This window comes from Mustelus asterias, chromosome 29 (genome assembly GCF_964213995.1).
Source record: "Mustelus asterias chromosome 29, sMusAst1.hap1.1, whole genome shotgun sequence".
NCBI classification, from domain to species: domain Eukaryota; kingdom Metazoa; phylum Chordata; class Chondrichthyes; order Carcharhiniformes; family Triakidae; genus Mustelus; species Mustelus asterias.
The window spans coordinates 16,658,922-16,681,751 of NC_135829.1; the positions used below are offsets into that span (position 1 = coordinate 16,658,922).

Sequence of the window (22,830 nt, forward strand, 5' to 3'; positions counted from 1 at the left end):
GGTACCGTGTACCTGGTAGATGGTGTTCTCACGTGAGATGATGGCATCCGTGTCGATGATCCGGCACGTCTTGCAGAGGTTGCTGTGGCAGGGTTGTGTGGTGTCGTGGTCACTGTTCTCCTGAAGGCTGGGTAGTTTGCTGCGGACAATGGTCTGTTGAGGTTGCGTGGTTGTTTGAAGGCAAGAAGTGGGGTGTGGGGATGGCCTTGGCAAGATGTTCGTCTTCATCAATGACATGTTGAAGGCTCTGGAGGAGATGCCGTAGCTTCTCCGCTCCAGGGAAGTACTGGACGACGAAGGGTACTCTGTCCACTGTGTCCCGTGTTTGTCTTCTGAGGAGGTCGGTGCGGTTTTTCGCTGTGGCGTGTCGGAACTGTTGATCGATGAGTCGAGCGCCATATCCTGTTCTTATGAGGGCATCTTTCAGCGTCTGGAGGTGTCTGTTGCGATCCTCCTCATCCGAGCAGATCCTGTGTATTCGGAGGGCTTGTCTGTAGGGGATGGCTTCTTTAACGTGTTTAGGGTGGAAGCTGGAGAAGTGGAGCATCATGAGGTTATCCGTGGGCTTGTGGTACAGTGAGGTGCTGAGGTGACCGTCCTTAATGGAGATGCGTGTCCAAGAATGCAACCGATTCCGGAGAGTAGTCCATGGTGAGTCTGATGGTGGGATGGAACTTGTTGATGTCATCATATAGTTGTTTCAGTGATTGTTCACCATGAGTCCAAAGGAAGAAAATATCATCGATGTATCTACTAGTGTATAGCATCGGTTGAAGGTCCTGTGAAGAAGTCTTGTTCGAACCTGTGCATGAAGATGTTGGCATATTGAGGAGTGAATTTGGACCCCATGGCTGTTCCGTGTGTCTGGATGAAGAACTGGTTGTTGAAGGTGAAGACATTGTGGTCCAGGATGAAGCGGATGAGTTGTAAAATTGCATCTGGAAACTGGCAGTTGACGGCATTGAGTATTGAGGCCGTTGCAGCAATGCCATCATCGTGGGGGATGCTGGTGTAGAGTGCCGAGACATCCATTGTGACGAGGAGTGCTCCTGGTTCAACTGCCCCATGTGTACTGAGTTTCTGTAGGAAGTCCGTAGTGTCGCGACAAAAGCTGGGGGTTCTTTGTACAATGGGTTTCAGGATTCCCTCGACATAGCCGGAGAGGTTCTCGCACAGGGTCCCATTGCCCGATACGATGGGACGGCCAGGTGTGTTGGCCTTGTGTATCTTTGGGAGGCAGTAGAGGTCTCCAACGCGTGGAGTACGTGGGATGAGAGCACGGAGGGTGTTTTGAAGGTCCGGATCAACGGTTTTGATCAGAGTGTTGAGTTGATGGGTGTGTTCTTTGGAAATGAGCTGCCAGAGGTAGTAGCAGAGGCGGATGCAATTTTGTCTTTTAAAAAGCATTTAGACAGTTACATGGGTAAGATGGCTATAGAGGGATCTGGCCAAATGGGACTACCTTAATGGTAAAAACTGGGCAGCATGGACAACTGGGCCAAAGGGCCTGTCTCCATGCTGTAAACCTCTGACTCTATAACCTACGGTAGTCATGATGTGGAGATGCCGGCGTTGGACTGGGGTAAGCGCAGTAAGAAGTCTCACAACACCAGGTTAAAGTCCAACCACTCGACAATCACCAGGCAAGACTGTTCTCTTCCTGTGGGGGAGCACTTCAGCAGTCACGGGCATTCAGCCTTGGATCTTCAGGTAAGCGTTCTCCAAGGCGGCCTTCACGACACACGACAGCGCAGAGTCACTGAGCAGAAACTGATAGCCAAGTTCCACACACATGAGGACAGTCTAAACCGGGATGTTGGATTTATGTCACATTATCAGTAACCCCCACAGCTTGCCTCCTGGACTTGCACAATTTCACAAGCTGTACTGTCTGGAGACAATACACATCTCTTTAACCTGTGTTGAATGCTCCCTCCACCCACATTGTCTGTACATTTAAGACCTGGCTGGCTGTAGAGATTTGCATTCTAATCAGTATTCTGTAATTTGATTTCTGTGTCTGTGCCCTGTTTGAGAACAGAGACCACTCCATCTGACGAAGGAGCATTGCTCCGAAAGCTTATGGTATTTGCTACCAAATAAACCTGTTGGACTTTAACCTGGTGTTGTGAGACTTCTTACTGTGTCTATAACCTACACCATGAGCTATTATCATATTTTTAAAACTTCAACAGTTTATCATAGTCGAAAGAGAAAAAACACAGTTATACGCAGCATAAACGTTTCTCTTTACCAACGCACTGCTATTTTCTCACAGCAGCCCATTAAATGTCAGGCACATCTCTCATTTTACTAATCCATGCTTCTGAATTAACTCAATTCTATCATGCATCACCTTTCACAACATGTGCATTATTAATGTTAGGTTGACTGGTCCGTGGATAACTTGTCTTATTCCCTTTTGAACAGCTGCTAGACTGAGACCTCTGCAGTCTATGGGCACCTCATAAACCAGAGATAATTGAATAATTATGCTCAGGGCTTCTGCTATTTCTTCTGCCATCCTGCTGTATTTCAGATGTCTTTCTTTTGTTTTGTACCTTTTGGTACTTTATTCCTAATCAAAAAAGCCAATTAGGTCCATTCATGGCCCCCACCCAAGGGACAAACCAGATCCAAGCTGACAGGACAATGATATTGTACCACATCTTGGGCTCGATCAAACAAGATCCAAGCTGACAAGATGAGGCATTGCACACCCTCCCGGACTTGATCTAACACTTCATCTCAGCCAAAAGGCCAAGATGCCTTTGGAAAAAATTGCATCAGGTAAAGCCTCAGTTTAACATCATTGGTACCCTGATCACACACTCTACCCAAGGATAACCACGATCTAGGCATCAGCATACCCCAAGTGTAATGGCCAACCATGTCCCCTGCCTGATCATGGTTTCACCCCTGCCAGGTAAGTTGATGCAGTTCTATTGTTTTCATTAATACTACCTTATCCAGGCAGCACAATGGCACAGTGGGTTAGCACTGCTGCCTCACAGCACCAGGGACCTGGTTTCGATTCCCAGCTTGGGTCACTGCCTGTGCAGAGTCTGCACGTTCTCCCAGTGTCTGCGTGGGTTTCCTCCGGGTGCTCCAGTTTCTTCACAGTCTGAAAGATGTGCTGGTTAGGTGGATTGGCCATGCTAAATGGCCCCTTAGTATCAGGGGGACTAGCTAAGCTAAATGCATGCAGTTATGGGGATAGGGCCTGGGTGGGATTGTGGTCGGTGCAGATGCGATGGGCCGAATGGCCTCTTTCTGCACTGTAGGGATTCTATCCATATTTATCCTCACAGATTGCTCTATTTTTTCTTCTTGTACCCCCTCATTCCAACTACCACATTGTGAAAACCAAAACTGGGTATTCATATATTTATCAGTGTCATTACTCCAGTATATTTTCTTTTTCCATAAGACCATAAGACATAGGAGCAGAATTAGGCCATTCAACCCATCGAGTCTGCTCCGCCATTCAATCATGGCTGATATTTTTCTCATCCCCATTCTCCTGCCTTTTCCCCATAACCCCTGATCCCCTTATTAATCAAGAGCCTATCTTTTTCTGTCTTAAAGACACTCAATGACCTGGCCTCCACAGCCTTCTGCGGCAAAGAGTTCCACAGATTCACCACTCTTTGGCTGAAGAAATTCCTCCTCATCTCTGCTTTAAGGGTCGTCCCTTTAGCCTGAGGTTGTGCCCTCTGGTTCTAGTTTTCCTACTAGAGGAAACATCCTTCCAGATCTACTCTGTCCAGGCCTCGCAGTATCCTGTAAGTTTCAATAAGATCCCCCCTCATCCTTCTAAACTCCAACAAGTACAGACCCAGAGTCCTCAACTGCTCCTCATATGACAAGCTCTTCATTCCAAACATCATTTTTGTGAACCTCCTCTGGACCCTTTCCAAGGCCAGCACATCCTTCCTTAGATATGGGGCCCAAAACTGCTCACAATACTCCAAATGGGGTCTGACCAGAGCCTTATACAGCGTCAGAAGAACATCCCTGCTCTTGTATTCTAGCCCTCTCGACATGAATGCTAACATTGCATTTGCCTTCCTAACTGCCGACTGAACCTGCACATTAACCTTAAGAGAATTGTCAACAATGACTCCCAAGTCTCTTTGTGCTTCTGATTTCCTAAGCATTTTCCCATTTAGAAAATAGTCTTTCATAAAAGCCTTCATAAGTCTGCCCAGCCATTCCTTTACTGTTATTTGATGCTTTGATTTTATAAAGCCATTTAATATTTGTTGCCCGTTTACTATTTGGTATCCACCCAGTTGTTTTTTTAGGGGCAGCACGGTGGCACAGTGGTTAGCTCTACTGCCTCATAGCGCCAGGGACCCAGGTTCAATTCTGGCCTCTGGTGACTGTCTGTGTGGAGTGTGCACGGACCTCCCCGTGTCTGCGTGGGTTTTCTCTGGGTGTTCCGGTTTCCTCCCACAGTCCAAAGATGTGCGAAGTAGGCTGATTGACCATGCTAAAATTGCTCTTTAGTGTCCCAAGATGTGTAGGTTAGGGGGATTAACGAGGCAAATGCACGGGGATTGGGGGGGCTGGGTAAGATGCTCTGTGGAAGAGTCAGTGTAGACTTGATGGGCCGAACGGCCTGTAGGGATTCTATGATTCCAAAAAATAAACTTTCAATGCTTTTTGGCCTTTTCCAGAGTCTGAGCTTAGGGATGGGATCAATGTTATACAAGGCTGCACCACAACCAGATGGGTTGAGCTGCTCGACCAGATCATCTCCACTTAACCCGCACATCTTTAGACTGTGGGAGGAAACCCACACAGACACGGGGAGAATGTGCAGACTCCGCACAGAGACCCAAGCCGGGAATCGAACCCTTTTCATAATGTGTGTATAGCTTTAAAAAAACAACAAAGAACGACTAAGAGCGATTAAGGAAAGGAAAGATAGATTATGAAACTAAACTAGCTCAAAATATAAAAAATGATAGTAAAAGTTTTTACAAATATATAAAAAGGAATAGAGTGGCTTGAGTGAATGTTGGACCCTTGGAGGATGAGAGCGGGGATTTAATAGTGGAAAACGAGGAAATGGCTGAGACTTTAAATAAGTTCTTTGTGTCGGTCTTCACGGTGGAAGACACAAATAGTTTACCGAATATTAGAGATCGAGAGTTGGTGGGAGGCGAGTTCCTTAATACAATTACTATTACTAAAGAGGTAGTGCTTGGTAGACTAATGGGACTGAAGGTAGACAAGTCCCCGGGCCCGGATGGAATGCATCCCAGGGAACTGAAAGAAATGGCTGAGGTAATAGCAGATGCATTAGTAGTTATTTATCAAAATTCATTGGAATCTGGGGTAGTGCCAGCTGATTGGAAAACAGCTACTGTTACGCCGCTGTTTAAAAAAGGAAGTAGACAAAAGGCGGGTAACTACAGGCCGGTTAGCTTAACGTCCGTAGTTGGGAAGATGCTGGAGTCCATCATTAAAGAGGAAATAGCAGAGCACCTGGATAAGAATGGTTCGATCAAGCAGACGCAGCATGGATTCATGAAGGGAAAGTCGTGTTTCACGAATTTACTGGATTTTTATGAAGATATAACGAGTGCAGTTGACAGAGGGGAACTGGTGGATGTGGTGTTTTTAGATTTCCAGAAGGCATTCGATAAGGTGCCCCACAAAAGGTTGCTGCAGAAGATTGGGGTACATGGAGTTGGGGGTAAAGTGTTAGCATGGATTGGGGATTGGCTATCTAACAGGGAGCAGAGAGTTGGAATAAATGGGTGCTTTTCTGGTTGGCAGTTGGTGACCAGTGGCGTGCCGCAGGGATCGGTGCTGGGGCCTCAACTGTTTACCATTTACATAGATGATCTGGAGGAGGGGACTGAGTGTAGGGTATCAAAGGTTGCTGATGACACGAAGATGAGTGGGAAAGCAAATTGCGTGGAGGATGCGGAAAGTCTGCAGAGAGATTTGGATAGGCTGAGCAAGTGGGCGACGATCTGGCAGATGGAATATAACGTTAGCAAATGTGAGGTTATCCACTTTAGAAGAAATAATAGTAAATTGGAATATTATTTAAATGGAGAAAAATTACATCATGCTACTGTGCAGAGGGACCTGGGGGTCCTTGTGCACAAATCGCAAAAACTCATCTGCAGGTGCAGCAGGTGATCAAGAAGGCGAATGGAATGTTGGCCTTTATCGCGAGGGGGATAGATTATAAAAGCAGGGAGGTCTTGCTGCAACTGTACAAGGCACTGGTGAGGCTGCAACTGGAGTACTGTGTGCAGTTTTGGTCCCCTTATTTGCGAAAGGATATATTGGCCTTGGAGGGAGTGCAGAGAAGGTTCACCAGGTTGATACCGGAGATGAGGGGTGTAGCTTATGAGGAGAGATTGAACAGATTGGGTCTGTACTCGTTGGAGTTTAGAAGGCCGAGGGTGATCTTATAGAGACATACAAGATAGTGAAGGGGCTGGATAGGGTATAGGTAGAGAGATTCTTGCCACTTAGAAGGGAAACCAGAACTAGAGGGCACAGCCTCAAAATAAGTGGGGGCCGGTTCAGAACAGAGTTGAGGGGGAACTTCTTCTCTCAGAGGGTAGTGAATCTCTGGAATTCTCTGCCCATTGAAGTGGTGGAGGCTACCTCGTTGAATATGTTTAAATCACGGATAGATAGATTTCTGATCGATAAAGGGAATTAAGGGATATGGGGAGCAGGCGGGTAAGTGGAACTGATTCGCTTCAGATCAGCCATGATCTTGTTGAGTGGCGGGGCAGGCTCGAGGGGCTAGATGGCCTACTCCTGCTCCTATTTCTTATGGTCTTATGTTCTTATAACCATGAATCTCCCAATCTGATTCGTCATATTAATAGGCAACGCCTATCTGTAACAATGTCTTTGTTAAAGCCGCTTTGTTCATGGAAACTTTCAACCACAGTATTTCCTGTTACATCTCTGTGACTTCCTCCTTTATCTGTGTAGCTTCATGATAACTGTGCACCAAAAGAAGGATCTTTGTTGCCTCGTAATGATGACTATTAAAACCTCCAGGCATCTTACCTGAAACAGGTTTCCGTCTGGATTATCTAATACATTACCATACGATATTATGCAGTCCACAACTGGATTTAAATTTTAATACAAGTGGCTCAGCAGCATCATTGTATATTCATTCTTACTGGCTCATTAACTGTACGACAAAGTTAATCTTACAGGAACCACAATACTCAAAAGAAAAATATTCCCCCAAGTCAAGCAGAAAAGATTTATACACAATTTCTTCAAGCAAACTTGTGAAATCCAAATCATTGGGTAATTTACAAATTTTAAGTTTGGAGACAGGGATGTGTTGTTGCAATTATACAGGGCCTTGGTGAGGCCACACCTAGAGTATTGTGTGCAGTTTTGATCTCCTTTTCTGAGGAAGAATGTTCTTGCTCTCGAGGGAGTGCAGCGAAGATTTACCAGGCTGATTCCAGGGATGGCGGGACTGATGTATAAGGAGATTGACTAGGTTAGGATTGTTATCGCTGGAGTTCAGATGAACATGGGGGCATCTCACAGAGACTTATAAAATTCTAACAGGACTAAACAGGGTAGATGCAGGGAAGATGTTCCCAATGGTGGGGGAGTCCAGAACCAGGGGCCACAGTCTGACGATTTAGGGTAGACCATTTAGGATGGCGGTGAGGAGACATTTCTTCACCCAAAGAGTGGTGAGCCAGTCACATTAATGCAATACCACAGGAAATAGTTGATGCCAAAACATTGAATGTATTCAAGAGGCGGCTGGATATTGCACTTGGGGCGAATGGGATCAAAGGTTATGGGGAGAAAGCAGGATTAGGTTATTGAGTTGGATGATCAGCCATGATCGTGATGAATGGCGGAGCAGGCTCGAAGGACCAAATGGCCTCCTCCTATCTTCTACGTTTCTATGTTACAACAAACTTTATCTGATAGAGGGTACTATAAACCAGATACATACCAAAGAGCGTCTCATTTGTAGAAGAATGTTCATGAAGCAGTCATGGCTAATCATTCCTTCTCGACTCATAGGCAGTTTCGTTTTTTCCATGGTGCTAACTACAGCCGATGCAGCCAAAGCCATTTCTATCCATTCCAGAAGGTACCTTAGAGAACCCCGCTGGGCTGCAAGTCCAAGCAGCAACTCTGAAGCTAATCTCCGTCCCAAGATATCCGCTCCGGAGTTTGGCATTGTGACTCCCTTCAGGAATGTCGTCACTTGGGACAAGCAGTCCAGTCCCATTGCTGGAATTTTACTCTCATTTGCTAAAGATAATGGCGGCAATGAGCTGATCACATCTATTGCTGTGTGGATAACGTCATTACAGAGGTTCAATCCTGGTACTGTGGAAGGCACCAGCCAGCTCTGCCGCAACAGTGCAAACAGTAAACTTAATCCAGTCCGAACTCCCATCTCTATCAGAGCGTCTGTACTCGACCTTGGACGCTCACTAACAGAATGGATATCTGTCGCTCCAGAACTGCTCTCAGGCGAATGCTGCTGCTGTTTGACTTTACCCTTGTCATGGTATTTGTTGGAAAGAGCATAAAAAACACGCTGTAACACCAACAAGCGCTTCCGAAGGGACGCTGCAAATGGAGAATCGGAGCAAACCATCTTCGCCAGAGCCAGCTGGCTACTAAGGAGAGCATCCAGGTAGTGTTCTTGTTCATCGCTGGAGAGGGACTCGCGTTCAAAGTCTGGTAGCTGGGGTCCCTTGAGGCAGAGGACTTGCTGTGGTAATGGCACCACCTCTTTACTGCTAACTAGCTTACTGTACAAAATAGAAACACCTTCTCTGGTGGCAATGGACTCACTGTCCTCTGTAATCCAAGAGCTATTGAGGTGCTCCAACCACTTTAGCTTCACTGGTGGAATCATTAGAGCCATGATTGGTCACTTTATTGCCATTAGTCCTAAAACATAAAAAGGAAAATCATTAAAGTGTGAATTAAATGCTTGGCAGATCGCACGCAAACTTCTTTTTAAAAAATTTTATTTATTACTGTCGCAAGTAAACTTACATTAACACTGCAATGAAGTTACTGTGAAAATCCCCCAGTCGCCACACTCCGGCGCCTGTTCGGGTACACCGAGGGAGAATTTAGCATGGCCAATGCACCCTAACCAGCACGTGTTTCGGACTGTGGGAGGAAATCGGTGCAGCCGGAGGAAACCCACGCAGACACGGAGAGAACGTGCAGACAGTGACCCAAGCCGGGAATCAAACCCGGGTCCCTGGTGCTGTGAGGCAGCAGTGCTAATCATTGTGCCATCATGCTGCCCCATTGAAGGCCCTTCTCCCCCCCAAAACATCAAGTTTTGCAAAAGCAACAGTTAAAAATGAGACACTTTGAGGTGCAGTGAATACAGATCTGTTCTGACCTTGTCCAATAGCAGCAGATCTCACAGCAAGTGGAAGGACACTATAAAAGGTTACGCCACAGTGAAATATGATGGAATGCACACTAATATTCTGAAGTGAGGTTGTTCTAAACTTACAACATTTAATTGATGCAAATCCTAAAGCTAGCTGGAGCTCAATAGCAGAAACCTAAAAACAGACTATCAACAAGATAGCTTGTGAAACAAATACAAAACAATAACTGAACACAGACATGCGGACAGAGAAGCATGCTCAAATATTTTAAGCTCAGTGGGAGATCGTAATGGATTTGCTGAAGTAGAACTTCAGCTCATAGTATTGCATAACTTCAGAAATACAAAACAGCTGCTAAAGTTTTTTTTTTAAAGCTTATTTATTATTGTCACAAGTAGGTTTGCATTAACACTGCAATGAAGTTATTGTGAAAATCCCCTAGCCACCACACTCTGGTGCCTGTTCGGGTTACACTGAGGGAGAATTTAGCACGGCCAATGCACCCTAACCAGCACGTCTTTCGGACTGTGGGAGGAAATCAGAGCACCCGGAGGAAACCCTCGCAGACACGTGTACAAACTCCACACGGACAGTGACCCAAGCCGGGAATCGAACCTGGGTCCCTGGCGCTGAGAGGCAGCAGTGCTAACCACTGTGCCACCGTAGTCATTATACAGGTTACATGGCTGCAAGGTTTGTACAAACGTAATCATGATGCGCCCATTATCTGTCAAAAGCATTTTCCACAATCATTCGGAGCAATTTGACTGGGTCTAAATTTAGCTAACTGCTTCATTATCGATTGCTAGATTTTGAAGGTTTTGTTCCTGATCACAGTGCTACATACCTGTTCAGTTTTGAAGCAATATTTCAGCCAGTCAAGTGAAAATGTGCACATCAGGTTTTGCAAATGCAACAATTAAAAAAAGGGTGAGACTTTGAGGTGTAGTGAAAGAGACAGGCCTGTTCTGACCTGGTCCAATACCAGATCTGCTGCAGATCTCACAGTAAGTTGAAAGACACTCTTAAAGGTTTTGCAAAAGTGAAAAACAGTGGAATGCACACTGTAATATTCTGAAATGAGGTTGTTCTAAACTTGTGAAAGTCCCCTAGTCGCCTACATTTAATTGATGCAAATCCTAAAGTTGGATAGAGCTTAATAGTTTTTACAGCGAGGTTTAAGGTGATGGTAAACTTCCAGCCTCCACGTAAACATGAAATACTGCCTTTGTATCACAGGATCCCGACAGTACAGAAGGATGTCTGTGTGTTTTTAAAATATCTCTCAAATTATCTAAAGGGGCTTAACACATGACATACGCAAGGCTTTCATGTATTGTTAGCTACAATTTAAAAATAAGCAAATTTGAAAAATGCTTTGAAGTGTCAGTCTCGATCGTACGTGGTAGAAGGAAACAACAAAATGAGAATTACTTTCAGATCTTGGATACGCTCTCCAATTACATATGATTCCAGTGATAAAAAGCATATACAATATTTGTTCATTGTTTTGGAAGAAATGGCAGGTTGTTTTAAACAAAAACAATTAAATCATATACATAAGAACATAACATAAGAATCACGAGCAGGAGTAGGCCATCTGGCCCCTCGAGCCTGCTCCGCCATTCAATGAGATCATGGCTGATCTTTTCGTGGACTCAGCAACACTTACCCGCCCGCTCACCATAACTCTTAATTCCTTTACTGTTCAAAAATTTATCTATCCTTACCTTAAAAACAGTGAGGTAGCCTCAACTGCTTCACTGGGCAGGGAATTCCACAGATTCACAACCCTTTGGGTGAAGAAGTTCCTCCTCAACTCAGTCCTAAATCTGCTCCCCCTTATTTTGAGGCCATGCACCCTAGTTCGAGTTTCACCCGCCAGTGGGAACAACCTCCCTGCTTCTATCTTATCTATTCCCTTCATCATCTTGTATGTTTCTATAAGATCCCCCCTCATTCTTCTGAATTCCAATGAGCATAATCCCAGTCTACTCAGTTTCTCCTCATAAGCCAACCCTCTCAACTCCGGAGTCAACCTAGTGAATCTCCTCTGCACCTTCTCCAGTGCCAATATATCCTTTCTCAAGTAAGGAGACCAAAACTGTACACAGTACTCCAGGTGAACTTGGACTGTTATTAAAATATACAAAAATATTGCTGAAGGGTTTCAGAGAATTTCCACATCAAAAAGAGGATGGAATGGCTGAATCTGATACCTACCAAGATGTTAAAAGCTACAGTTTGAAACAGTACAGCTGCAGCTTTGAATAGCAGTTGATTGAATAATGCTAGAATATTCAGGAACAGGGTTGTTTTTAGGGTGAATATCTAACCATGCTGGTGATAACTGAAATCCAGCCGGATTTACCATTCAAAACAGCATTGTGTTAATTGTGCTAAACTATTGGATTCAATCTTATACAAATGGGTTCAGATCACCCAGTCTACGGATCGTCAGAGCAACCAAGATGCGCATCGGGACTCCTGAATGTTAGGAATGGGTTAACAGACCTTCCAATTAAGTCCTAATTTGATGTCAATTATCCAATAGAAGTCACTGATATATAAAAGGGGCTTCAGGTGGCACTGGGGGTTGATGCAGATTATAGGTGGAGTTGGATCAAAGAAATAAAGATAGTTTAAGAAGCTGGACTCGTGTCTCCTTTACTGAACTGCAAACTAGAGGCTCAAACACCGAAGTCCCAGCATGGTGACCTCTATAGGAACTCCTTTACTCCCTAGAACCCTGCGCACATTTCTCTGATTCTGAGCTTGATCTAGGAAGCCAAGAAAATTAATTAATTAAAAGTACCTTAGCTGTGGAAACTCTGGCTCTAGTTGCAAAGTATCAAATAGTTTTAAGAAAAATCCCAAACAGGTTTGCCCTTTGAATGCTAGGTAGATAACCATTGCCTGTGGGATAATGTATATTTGACAAGGGCATGACTGAGAAACGGTTAGTATAAAAGAGATCTTTCTTCACTCTAACATTTCTAAAATAGGTTGGTACAAGACAATTGGACGGCACAGTGGTTAGCACTGTTGCCTCACAGCTCCAGGGACCCAGGTTCGATTCCCGGCTTGTGTCACTTTGTGTGGAGTTTGCATGTTCTCCCTGGGAGTGTGTGGGTTTCCTCCGGGTGCTCCGGTTTCCTCCCACAGTCCAAAAATGTGCAGGTCCGGTGCATTAGCTATGCTAAATTGCCCCTTAGTGTCCCGGGATGCATAGGTTAGGGGGATAAGTGGGGTAAATATTTGGGGTTATAGGGCCTGGGTAGGATTGTTATTGGTGCAGACTCGATGGGCCGAATGGCCTCTTTCTGCACTATAGGGATTTTATGACTGCATTCTATGACAATTGTTGGACTGCTTTAAAAAAAGTGTGTGCTCTAAGAAATTATTGGAAGCTCTGGAAGAAGGACATCCTGTATCATGATGTGTATTATATGAAATACGGAAAATCATTTTCCATCCAATTTTAAATTACAACTTGATAACACAATTTCAATAAGAGGAGAATTGGCTAATGATATGTTAACACATTTCTTAACCACCCATAGCAATTACATTTCTCTTTGTTACATACCACTGAGATCAAAGTGATTCAAAGGCTAATTGCTTGAAGGACATGGGTTCAAATCCCACATAATCTGGTTGAATTAAAATTTACTTCAAGAGCATGCAAATAAAGTCATCCAACCCAACCGTCTGTCCCTCTACCGCAGCTGTTTGTGGCTGGATGGCCTTGGAAAGGGAGCATGTGGTGCCCACCAATGCATGCCCAGCAGGCAGAGTGGTGGTTAGGGCGCATCAGCAACACCATTTTAAATTGACTCAAGTTTCCTCTGAAGTCATCATAGAAATCATAGAAACCCTACAGTACAGAAAGAGGCCATTCGGCCCATCGAGTCTGCACCGACCACAATCCCACCCAGGCCCTACCCCCATATCCCTACATATTTTACCCACTAATCCCTCTAACCTACACATCCCAGGACACTAAGGGGCAATTTTAGCACGGCCAATCAACCCAACCTGCACATCTTTGGACTGTGGGAGGAAACCGGAGCACCCGGAGGAAACCCACGCAGACACGAGGCGAATGTGCAAACTCCACACAGACAGTGGCCCAAGCCGGGAATCGAACTGAGGTCCCTGGAGCTGTGAAGCAGCAGTGCTAACCACTGTGCTACCGTGCCGCCCGTCTTGAGTTTGTATTATAGTGCGCCATCAGGAGCTGTCACTCTCACTTATTGATAATTTGTTTATTGATTTTTTTTGTTACACCAAAAGAGCATTTAAATATGGACTGGCAGTTTATTAGTACAAGAGGTTAATCTCCCTGCTTGGCATGTGGGAGGCAGGGGTTGGGTGTGTGTGTGTGTGTGTGTGTGTGTGTGTGTGTGTGTGGTTCAATTCCCCAAGGGGGGAAAAGTTGCTGACTAAAATTATGTCTGCCCTTGCTCTTTGCTTCATTGTTATGGCCATGCCGTGATGACCTCGGGACAAGGAGCATGTCCACCAGTACACTAGAGGCCTTCCCACAATTGGTGGGCACAAAAGGGGCCAGAGTGCAAGTTAACTCTGGTAATGTCATTTTAATTTCATTCAATAAGATTCTTTTAGAGTTTTTGATTTTTGCTAATTAGTTTTTAGTCAATTTGATTTCAGCTTGCTCAGAAAATGTATAAATGGTGAACGCGGAGGCCCTACAGTGGTGGGTAGGGCTGAATGGTTGGGAGTTAGTAGATTTTAGGAAGGTCGTAGAATCCTACAGTGCAGAAGGAGACCATTCGGCCCATCGAGTCTGTACCGACCACAATACCACCCAGGCCCCATCCCCATAACCCCATGCATTTACCTTAGCTAGTCCTGACACTAAGGGGCAAATTAGCATGGCCAATCCACCTAACCCGCACATCTTTGGACAGTGGGAGGAAACCCACGCAGATGCAGGGGAGAATGTGCAAACTCCATCTAGACAGTGACCCAAGCCGGGAATCGAACCCAGGTCCCTGGCAATGTGAGGCAGCAGTGCTAACCACTGTGCCACCGTGCCACCCCACCACTGTGCCACCGTGCTGAATTCTGCAGTGTAAATAAGCCTATTACCAATGAAAATAATTGGTGTCTAGCTTCATCCTTCACTACCTGGCTTGGGAAGCAGTGCGTGAATCAGCATTATTTGGGCCATCTATTGAGATAAAAATTGAAAACTTTGTTCTTGGGATGGGATCTTTTACAACCACTTTGGCAAGCAGATGTAGACAGTTTACTGGTGTCAAAAAACAGCAGAACTCCCTAGTAATGCATTAAAACATTAACCCGGATTAGGTTCCCAAGCCTACAATGGAGCTTGAACTTTCTAACTTAAAAGGTGAGTGTGCTCCCATCTAAGCCAAGATAACAATGTAGAGGCTGTTTTGCAAGGTTGTCAGTGCGATAAATGCCCAGGAGTACTTTGCACAGTGCCTGAAATGAAGTTCTTTTCGAAAAACAAAAACAAATAGTTCCCTGGACAGCAACAAGAGTAGCAAATGCTCAATGGCCAACGGGCTAAATAATTGATAAAACAGAGGGAAAACTGGTTTCATATGGTGCGAGCAAGAAAGGCTTACACAAAGAGTGATATCAAAAGCACTTGAAAGCTAGCTAGCTCCTTCCACTGCTGTGACATTTTACTCCTTCTGGGGACACTAGAACAAAGAATGCATTCCAAGTTAAATGAAGAAAAATAATCCTGCAGAGGAAGCCCAATTCCCACTTACTCCATTTTGCTCGGGCTCTTTGATGCCACATTCGGTCAAATGCTGCCCTGATGTCAGGGGCAGTCACTCTCACCTCTGGAATTCAGATTCTTTGTCTATGTTTGAGCCAAGGCTGCAATGAGGTCAGGAGCTGAATGACCCTGGCAGAATTCGAACGGAGCATCGGGTTATTGCTAAGCAAGTGCCACTTGATGGGGCAGCAATTGGCCAGGTTGGATTTGTCCGGCTTTTTATCCGCTGGACACACCTGGGCAATTTTCTACATTGCCAGGTAGATGCCAGTGTTGTAATTGTACTGGAACACTCCTGCCCCAGGTTTTGATTGCAAATAAACTAACCTTCTGAGTTAATCATGCTTGCAAGTTATTGGTAAATTGGATCACAAACTGAGGGTTTGGGAAAAAACACAACTTTCAAAATTATTCAAAACACGTTCGGCTTGCGGATGTTGGAGGGGAAAGAAGTTCAGTTTGCCTATCCATCCTGTCTGTAACAAAAGCGACGTAGAGAAGCAGAGAGGATTAGGGAAGGTATTCCAGCGCCTAAAGATGACGCAACTCAAGGCACAATCACCAATGGTGGAGAGATTAATAACGGGAATGCACAAGAAACAAAATTAGGGGAGCACAGATATCTGGGATGGTTGTAGGGCTGGAGAGGATTACAATGGCAAGTTCATGGAGGGATTTGAAAACAAGTTTGAGAACTTTAAAATGAAAACATTGCTTGACTAGGTATTGCAGTGGCACAGTGGTTAGCACTGATGCTTCATAGCGCCAGGGGCCTGGGTTCGATTCCAGCCTTGGGTGACTTGTCTGTGCGGAGTTTGCATGTTCTCCCTATGCCTGTATGGGTTTCCTCCCACTGCCTAAAGATGTGCAAGCTAGGTGGATTGGCCATGGTAAATCGCCCCTTAGTGCCCCAAGAGGTATAGGTTAGGGAGATTAGCAGGATAAGCGTGTGTGGGGTTACGGGAATAGGTATGATACTGGAGAGTTAGAGCAGACTTGATGGGCCGAATGGCCTCCTTCTGCACTGTAGGGACTCTATGAACTGTAGATCAGCGAGCACAGGGATGATAGGGAAATGTGACCTCGTTTGTGTTAAGAGTTTTGGATGACCTCAAGTTGGTGGAGGGTAGGATGTGGGCAATCAGCCAAGGATGTGGTCAAGTCTAGAAGTAATTTAGACTAGGTTGAAAATAAAAAAATGGCCATAGAAACAGAGAAGGCACATGAAATTAGAATGAATCCGCAAGGAGAAAAACAATTCAACTGCTTCGGCGTCGTAATTCCTGTTTAATTCAATAACTATCTTACACAAGAGCTTTGAAAAGCTGTTTTTCCTCTGCCTTATCTGGGGTATAATTTACAATGTTACATTATCATGAGGAAATAAGGAAGCAATACTGTATCAACAGCATCCATCGCATTTCCTGCATTTCCAGTCTCACCACTGCGGCAATAGATCCTTCACCTTCCATCCCAGCAGCCTCGAAATTCAGAACACTGGCAGTGTTCTCTATCTCCTTGGTTCATTTCTCTATTGTCGAGAATCTCAGCAACCCTTCCCGGCTTGCTGTTGCAGGTGGAATACCTGTCCAATGTGGTTCTTGTCTCCACGGTGGCACAGTGGTTAGCACTGCTGCCTCACAGCTGCCAGGGACCTGGGTTCAATTCCGGCCTCGGGTCAGCGTCTGTACAGACTCTGCATGTTCTCCCCGCGTCTACGTGTGTTTCCTCCGGGTGCTCCGGTTTCCTCCCACAGTCCAAAGATGTGCAGGTTAGGTTGATTGGCCGTGGTAAATTGCCCCTTAGTGTCAGGGAAACCAGCAGCGTAAATACATGGGGTTACGGGGCTAGGGCCTGGGTGGGATTGTGGTCGATGCAGACTTGATGGGCCGAGTGGCCTCCTTCTGCACTGTAGGGATTCTATGATTGATCACTGTCTGAAGTCCCACTCTTTCCCGAAACTGTGCATAATCATTTTCCAATTCAGTCTGCTATACCCATTTAAATGTCCTGTCTTCTGGAGTCACCAAGTACATATTAATGGACCATTGCAAATAGCTGTATTCCATGCACAAGAAAAGGCAGCAAGGAACATAGAAGCAAGGCAGTTAAATTAAATCTGATCTAATTAAAAGATGGGACAAGTTCGATGGTCTGAACAATCTTCTTGCGTTCCCATGTTCTTAAACATCACCATGACTTCGGCGGCATGGCGGCTAGCGCTGCTGCCTCACAGCGCCAGGGACCCAGGTTCAATTCCGACCTCAGGTCACTGTCTGCGTGGAGTTTGCACGTTCTCCCCGTGTGTTTCCTCCGGGTGCTCCGGTTTCCTCCCACACTCCAAAGATGTGCGGGTTAGGTTGACTGGCCATTCTAAATTGACCCTCGTGTCAGGGGGATTAACAGGGTAAATGTGTCGGGGTCACGGGAATAGGGCCTGGCAGGGATTGTGGTCAGTGTAGGCTCGATGGACCGAATGGCCTCCTCCTGCACTGTAAGGATTCTATGACTTCTCAGGCCAGCAATTCAATTCTCTCTCATTCCCACACCGATCTTTTAGCCTTTGAGCTCCTTCACAATTTAAGCCAGCTTGGTGTACAAACTTCATAACATCGCAGTGATTTGACCTTCCTGCGCTCCCAGCAGAGCATTACATTCACTCCAAGGGAGACAAGGCTACAAGACTATAAACCTGGTGTTCGTATCTGCAGATTCCCTGCATGGAGTGCAGAATTACACCGAGGATCTCTTTCTCCTGGGGTATTCGGTAGCCCCCTGGTCTTTTTTCCACACAGAGACTGGTGGGTGCCTGGGACATGCTGCCAGAGGTGGTGGTGGAAGCAGGCACATTAGCAACACTTAAGAGGCATCTGGATGGGTACATGAATAGGGAAGGAAGAGAGGAATGCAGACCAAGTAAGAGCAGAAGGTTTTTTTTGTTAGTTTAGTTAGGGCATCATGATCGGCACAGGCTTGGAGGGCCGAAGGGCCTGTTCCTGTGCTGTACTCTTCTTTGCAAACATTAACTCTTAGACAACGTAGACATTTTCTGCCACCACTATTTTCTTGTCTATTTCCTCCTCCTGCTGTTTGAAGTTATTTTTTAAACATGCTTTTAGCCTTATTACAGGTGAAAGAAATATTGATACATAAAACACTGATCACAAGTTACTGAATCCGGTGACATCTTTGGGCTGACATTTTGCACGTTTAACCCAAGATCTTTATCCATCATTCCCCTTTGTCATTAGCTTTATAAAAGGGACTCAGCCCTTTCCAAATTCAACAATGAAAAGGTGGTGGAAGCAGGCACCGAATTATTCTTCTACCCTACCCCCCCCCCCCCCCCCCACCCCAACCAAACTGCTGACAGACCTTCCATATACTGGCTTTTATTCTACCTTCAACGTGTTTAGTTAAATCAAATAAGTATTCAGCACAGATAGAGCAAGTGCTGGAGATGCCATCTTTCAAATAAAATGTGAACACAATGTTCCCCATTTGCACGTTCAGGTGGACAGAAAAGATTCCATCGCATGAACTGAAAAGCAAGATATCTCCCAATGTCCTAGCTAGGATTCATTAAGAGTTTTAACAACTCCAGGTTAAAGTCCAACAGGTTTATTTGATAGCAAATGCCATTAGCTTTCGGAGCGCTGCTCCTTCATCAGATGGAGTGGATATCTGCTCTCAAACGGGGCATACAGACACACAAAATCAAGTTACAGAATACTGATTGGAATGCGAATCTTTACAGCTACATTTAAAGATACAGGCAATGTGAGTGGAGGGAGCATTTGTCAGACTCCATCTGACGAAGGAGCAGTGCTCCGAAAGCTAATGGCATTTGCTACCAAATAAACCGGTCGGACTTTAACCTGTTGTTAAAACTCTTACTGTGTTTACCCCAGTCCAACGCCGGCATCTCCACATTAAGATTCATTCACCAACCAGTTACGCTACAACAGATTATTGGTCAGTTCTCTCAATGTTATTTGTGGAATCTTGCTATGCAATATCCAGCTGCCAATTTGCCAACATAGAAACAGTGGCTGCCATTCAAAAAAGGCCTCAAACTGTAAAGTACTCAGAATCACATTTCTGTTGCAAGCTATGCTCGGAATTACTAACTTTGATGGGGTCGCACAGCGGTTAGCACTGCTGCCTCACAGCGCCAGGGACCCGGGTTCAATCCCAGGTTTGGGTCACTGTCTGTGCGGATTTTACATGTTCTCCCTGTGTCTGCGTGGATTTCCTCCGGATGCTCTGGTTTCCTCCCACAGTCCAAAAGACGTACTGGTTAGGGTGCATTGGCTGTGCTAAATTCTCCCTCAGTGTATCCGAACAGGTTTCGGAGTGTGGTGACTAGGGGATTTTCACAGTAACTTCATTGCAGTGTTAATGTAAGCCTATTTGTGACGCTAACAAACAAACTTTAAATTTTAAAGCATTTGGCTTACTTTAAAAAAGCAAAATACAAAATAGCTCAAGCAAATCTAACAAGCATCTTTCCCTGGTTTCTCTTGCAGCATCCCTCATACATTGCAAAAGTCTGTTAAGCACCAGACAATTTCTTGGCAGGTGCCACCTTAAGACCTTCTAACCGCTTCCGGCCACTTTTCACACTCCTTGTTTATTTTTGAAGTCTCCAATATAAACTGCCACCCACAAGGAGTCAAAGCAATTAGTTCAAAATGTTAGAAGCTAATGTTCATTTCAATCCTTCAAACAATTCCAAAACAAAAGGCAGTCTGAGGATTTGACCTAAACCCTGGGAAAAGATTGCCTGCTTGTGGGAGTATGAAGCTTTTGTGGGGGGGGGGGGGGGGGAAAGAGAGGGAGAGAGAGAGAAAAGGGAGAGAGAGAGAAGAGCGAGAGGAATTAAACTGCTACTATTCCACCAGAAACACAAGGAGTATCAGTATCCTAGCCAACAGTTATTTCTCAATCAAAATCACCAGAAAAGAATATCGGTTCATGGGTCCTTGCTAAGTTAGCTAATACTTTTCCTACGTTACAACGATACAAGTGTACATAATTGGTTATAAAGAGCTTTGGGAAGCCGAGGCCATGAAAGATAGGAGATCAATTCTATTAGATTGAAAAAAAAAGCTGTGCAGCTTAATCACAGACAACGAGAATAAATGATCAATTTCCAGCATGTCTCATGTTCCTAAAGATATATCCTTAGTAATCGTTAGTGATGTGATAACAATCATAGAATCCTACAGTGCAGAGGGAGGCCATTCGACCCATCGAGTCTGCACCGACCACAATCCCACCCAGATCCTATCCCCCATAACCCCATGCATTTATCCTAGCTAGTCCGCCTGGCATTATAGGGCAATTTAGCATGGCCAATCCACCCAAACAGCACATCTTTGGAAGGATGTGGGAGGAAACCGGAGCACCTGGAGGAAACCCACGCAGCACGGGCAGAACGTGCAAACTCCACACAGATAGTTACCCAAGCTGTAAATCGTACCAGGTCCCTGGTGCTGTGAGGCAGCAGTGATAACCACCGGCAACAAGGGCAACATATTTCACAGCACAGATTTAAAAATGTGAAATCCTGATTCTCTAGCTCCTAGTAGCAATGTGCACCATTTTAATCAAAATACCAAATTCCAACGCAGAGAGCATTATGTACATTACACATGCTCTGATTATTTACTAACCCTGCTTAGTCAACAACTTCACACAGCTAAGCTTCTATCCAACTGGGTCTGGCTACCTATTTCCAACAATTCATCTTAGGTTAATTATCTAAGAAGGGTGATAAAGACACTTCAAGGTTGCACAGTAGGTTTGCATTACCTTTATCAGATTAACTCAGGGAATTTAAGAAAAATATAGATTTTACATTGTGTGTGTTTACATAAATCCTCAGGGTCAATTTCACAATCTCTACAGCCAGAGTGCAAACAAAGAGCAAATCAGAAACAGAGAAAAACGCAGATAAGATAAATAGCAGTCCAGCCAGATCAGCATTATATTTCGAGCCAAACTAATGGGGTTTCACATATAAAGGCAAGAGACTTTCCCAAATATCAAAAATCAAGTAACGTGCCTGTGTCTGAACTGAAAGTCACCAAAGTCCCAGAGGACTCTGCTCTCATTGCCCCTTTGAGAGGGAAGAGCTGACTGGCGGTGATTTAACCCGAGGGTCACCACACCTCAGGCGAGGTGGTGGGGCCTTCATGAATAACTTCAGCCAGTACGGGAATTGAACCTGTGTTGTTGCCATTGCTCCGCATCATGAACCAGTCGGCCAACCGACTGAGCTAAATGACCCCCCACAATACATTGTTCAGTCAGAAAGCCCATTTGTATTAGACAATTTGGATCAGGCACATTCCAGTGTAGCAATTCAGCGTTTAAAGAGACAGCAATTTTTTTTAAAGTCTATTTATTAGTGACACAAGTAGGCTTACATTAATACTGCAATGAAGTTACTGTGAAAATCCCCTAGTTGCCACACTCCAGCACCTGTTTGGGTGAACGGAGGGAGAATTTAGCATGGCCAACGCACCTAACCAGCACATCTTTCGGCTGTGGGAGGACAGCAGAGCACCCGGAGGAAACCCACACAGGCACGGGGAGAACGTGCAGACTCCACACAGACAGTGACCCAAGCTGGGAATCGAATCCGGGTCGCTGGTGCAGTGATGCAGCAGTACTAACCACTGTGCCGCTCATAAATGCAGTATAATTATTAAACATCTTTTTGCCATTTCATCACCGCCACAATTAAAATTCTAGATGCAAGAACTCCTCCTTTTTGGATTATCTAGAAATTGAGAAACGGAATGAAAGGGAAGGATTTTGATTTAATTTATTATTGTCACATGTATTGGGATGCAGTGAAAAGTATTGTTTCTTGTGCGTTATACTGACAAAACATACTGTTCATAGAGTACATAGGGGAGAAGGAAAGGAGACGGTGCAGAATGGGGTGTCACGGTCATAGCTAGAGTGTAGAGAAAGATCAACTTGGTGCAAAGTAGGGCTATTCAAAAGTCTGATGGCAGCAGGGAAGAATGTAGGTTTGAATGTAGAGGAAAAGTGCCTGCGCCTGCCCTTACAGCGGTCTGAAGGAAAATGACCTTCACAGGCACTGCTTCAAGAGAAAGTCGATGAAAAATTATGTCTCAGTTTCAGACTGATTTGCAGAAAACTGACGCCACAAGGATGACACTGCTCATGGCATTCACTTCAATGCCATTTAAACTATTAAACTGGAAAAGGAACAACAGTATTCAGCAGAACAGAAATGGATCGAACAGATCTAGAATGTGCCCAATACTGAACAGCATCATTTTTCATCTAAAAACCTGCAGCACAAGGCAATGCCCTTCCAATTATTGATATCATCATTCCCCAATGTACAGGGCTTGGTAACCAGAACTCAAGCACACTATCCTGTAACTTTTATGAAGTGATTAAGATTTTAATACATTCAATGGATAACAACCAACACAGAATTACACCGATGAATGACTGTATCCCAGAATACAGGCAAGCTACACACAATATACTGCATCAGTTACATGGTCTAGTTAGACATTATGTGGAGATGCCGGGTTTGACTGGGGTAAACACAGTAAGAAGTCTCACAACACCAGGTTAACGACACACAACAGC

The 22,830-nt window shown here is 44.9% G+C and overlaps 1 protein-coding gene across 1 annotated transcript in view; it reads right to left on the bottom strand.

The window, feature by feature from the left end:
• Positions 1-22,830, bottom strand: part of herc1 (HECT and RLD domain containing E3 ubiquitin protein ligase family member 1) — a 265,419-nt gene that overhangs the window by 216,613 nt on the left and 25,976 nt on the right. The window contains exon 2 of the mRNA XM_078199818.1: positions 7,985-8,940. Coding sequence (XP_078055944.1) covers positions 7,985-8,914 — 930 coding nt within the window. The 5' untranslated portion in view covers positions 8,915-8,940. The remainder of the gene's footprint in view (positions 1-7,984; positions 8,941-22,830) is intronic.